This window comes from Aplysia californica, unplaced genomic scaffold (genome assembly GCF_000002075.1).
Source record: "Aplysia californica isolate F4 #8 unplaced genomic scaffold, AplCal3.0 scaffold00917, whole genome shotgun sequence".
In the NCBI taxonomy this organism is placed as follows: Eukaryota; Metazoa; Mollusca; class Gastropoda; order Aplysiida; family Aplysiidae; genus Aplysia; species Aplysia californica.
In genome coordinates, this window is record NW_004798187.1 from 105,356 (window position 1) to 108,595 (window position 3,240).

Sequence of the window (3,240 nt, forward strand, 5' to 3'; positions counted from 1 at the left end):
ATGATGATGATGATGATGATGATGATGATGATGATGATGATGATGATGATGATTATGATGATGATGAAGGTGGCGGTGGTACATATTACTTCATATTATATTGCTGCAATTAGTTTCACTCCCAGTTGTTCCAGAGGAAGCCTTCGCCTTCGAGGCAATACGTTGACCCATTTTAATAAACAACTTTTTAGGGGTGAATACTGGAATTTATATGTACAGCAGAACACTAAGTCTCATCCTCCGTATTCACTGACACATAACGGCTTCCTTCAGGGAGATGAGAAGCCGTTCTGTGACAGATTTGACTATTAGTCACATGGTAACAGAATCTCTACACTTCGGAGAGACCCGAAGGAAATATTCTAAATGCAAAAAATTGCAAGACCTGTTTTCCGTCGTTGATCCCAACAAAATCCTTGATTTTATAATTGCCTTTGGCCTTCATGGGAAATTATGAAAAAAGTAACATTTTAAATGCTATTTTAAAAGTTATTTTAAATTAAGAATTTATTTACCTCAAATTTCTAGCGTTTAAACATTTTAATTAGAAATATTGACCAAAATCAGGCCGAGCAGTGAACAATAGTGAATAACACCAACTTGTTTCGCGCGCTCATAGTATGACCTCATGCAGTTTTAAGCGCCGTGAAACTCTTGCTAAAACAAAACAAAAAACAAGATACACAGAGTAAGAACGTAGATCTATAGAGATCAGCACAAGCAGAGCTGACTGTTTGCACTCACATACCTTAAGATTCTCCACAATCAGACGTTTCTCTTTAGAGTACCTCACGTGGATCGGCAAAGTTGTGATCTGCCTTTTGGTCAGCCCCAGGGGGTCAGGGGTTAACGTGTCGGTGGCGATCATTTTGATGTTTCGCTCATCAGCTAGCCACATCCCGGCTGCCTCGCTCACTGCAGGGTGTCTGAAAGAAAAAAGGTTCCCTATATCCTTAGAGCCGGCGTACTCCTGAGGTTGAAGGAATTTCTTGGACCAGTCAAAGTGGAAGACAACGGCGGCGCGGTCAGGGATACGACCATGTTCCTTTTCCCAGTCCAGGAGTTTCTGCAGAAAAACAACGTCAACTGAGGTGAAAGACGGAAGGAACAATAGGCATCCTCCTCCTCCTCCTCCTAGCCATCGTCATTGTCGTTCTCCTCCTCCTCCTCTTCTTCCTCCTCTTTTTCCTCCTCCTCCTCCTTTTCCTAGCCTTCGTCATCGTCGTTGTTCTCCTCCTCCTCCTCCTCCTCCTCCTCCTCCTTCTTTTTTTCTTCCTCTTCCTCGTCCTCCTCTTCGTTCTCGTCCCTCTCCTCCTTCCCCTCCTCGTCCTCCTTGTCCTCCCCTCCCACTCCTCAATATCGATCAATATCAATATCATATTCCTGTAATGTTAAATCTTTCATCAAAATCGTGTTTCATAAACTTAAAGTTTTTTAAAATATGATTTACTCCACAGGTTACACTTTTCAATATTATTTCCAAGCTATAAGTTTTTCAACACCATGTTCCACGAATGTTACATAACAATGTACTTCAATATGACGATTCCCAAACTTAAAGCAATTGTATATCATGATCCTCAAGCTTACACTTAAAGTGTTCCAATACAATGCTCTCTAAACTTGAACTTTTCAGAAGCATGTTCTCGTAACTTCATAATCTCAACGTCAACGTCATATTCTCAACACTTTCACTTTTTTGACATCGTAGTCTCCAAACTTTAAGTTTCCGTAAATTTAAAAGTAAACTGTAAAACTACCAGGGAATGTAAAACAAAGGGTGCGGTGGCGGAGCGGTTAGTGCGATCGTCTCCAAAGCGGAAAGTCCGGGTTCGAGCCTCGGTTCGGACACAGATTCTTTTCGCCCCCTCCTGCCCACCCAACAGTAATGGGTACCTGACTTCGAGTTGGGGAAGTAAAGGCGGCGTTGAAAGGAACTGGCCACCTAACCACAATATGCCGTAGGCCCAGAAAGTTGTCTCACTAACAAGGCAATCCCCAATACCCGGATCGGGTGCGGGAACAATTGTACTTTAATATTTTAAAAAAGTCTTTAGACATCATGTTCTCCAAACTTTCAGTTAAATCAACAGTAAACATTTCGGGTCGGTAATGTAAGGTAAAAATTTATATCTTTAAGCAATACATTCTCCAAGCGTTCTATAAAATCAATTGTTTAACCCTATCCGTACATCGTGTTTTACTATCGTATCCATATGACGTAGGGAACTCTGCCACCACTTTTCAAAGAGGAAATTTAGTTTGCTTTGCAAAGCAGTCTCCCAAAATGTTTTTCTGGGAAATACTGAAAGTTTCAAAGAGATCTTCGTACTAGAAGTATTCTAAAATGTGAAGAATACAACAGCGTGGGTACAAAATGACCCCAGGGCGTACGGTTAGGGTTAAATACCTGTGAATGTAAAGTAAAAATACGAGTCTTTAGGCATCATGTTCCCCCACTCTCACCTGCACAGGTACGAGGTACTCCTTGTCCTTGGAAGCCTCCTCACTACAGTCCACCATCACACCATCGGCCAGGCAGTCCTCTACACTCAGGTCCTCTAAGGTCAGACCGTCTGAACAGAAAGAATAGGGGAGGGATAGGTAAAACAGCACCTGGACATGGATGGCTGGTGCCTCTATAAATAAATCATCGATGGTCAAGGCTGTGAAGGCTGTCTATTCATTCATTCATTCATTCATTCATTCATTCATTCTTTCTTTCTTTCATTCATTCATTCATTCATTCGTTCATTGGTTAATTCATCTATTCATTCATTTATTCAGTCATTCATTTATTCGTTAATTAATTAATTAATTCATTCATTCAATCACTCATTCATTCGTTAATTGATTCATTGATTCATTAAATCATTCATTCACTCATTCATTCAACCATTTTCCTATTTATTTAATTTATAATTGTTATCAACCGATCAATAAAAATTATTGATTCAATGGTCGAACCAATTTTTGCGGAATTTGTCGGAAATCTACTCGTTCAAACAAAAGGCACGCGAAAGACATATATGGCATACCTAGATGGGCGGATAAATTATGTGAATACTGAGTAGCAAGCCTATCTTACACTGAAAACACGCATTTATCTTTGCAGTTGCAAAATGACACTATCACAAACGACAGCACTACTAAGAAACTGTTAAGTATAATTGTACTTTGAATAACGAATGTATGCCTCTCCCTCTTTTCTATCTCTCTCTCTCTCTCTCTCTCTCTCTC

General features: G+C 40.2%; 2 protein-coding genes across 2 annotated transcripts in view; both read right to left on the minus strand.

The window, feature by feature from the left end:
* LOC101853740 overlaps nucleotides 1–1,642 on the minus strand; it is a 2,716-nt gene extending 1,074 nt beyond the window's left edge. Inside the window, exons 1-2 of the mRNA XM_035972942.1 lie at nucleotides 1,610–1,642; nucleotides 749–1,066 (exon numbers count right to left, since the gene is read on the minus strand). Of these exons, the coding sequence (XP_035828835.1) occupies nucleotides 749–1,066; nucleotides 1,610–1,642 (351 nt within the window). The remainder of the gene's footprint in view (nucleotides 1–748; nucleotides 1,067–1,609) is intronic.
* Nucleotides 1,643–2,439: 797 nt separating this feature from the next.
* LOC118478766 lies at nucleotides 2,440–2,576 on the minus strand (the record flags this gene model as incomplete). Its single annotated transcript, XM_035972943.1, is given in 1 exon segment — nucleotides 2,440–2,576. A coding segment is annotated over 1 exon segment (137 nt), but the record flags the coding sequence as incomplete, so codon positions are not given.
* Nucleotides 2,577–3,240: the final 664 nt, after the last annotated feature.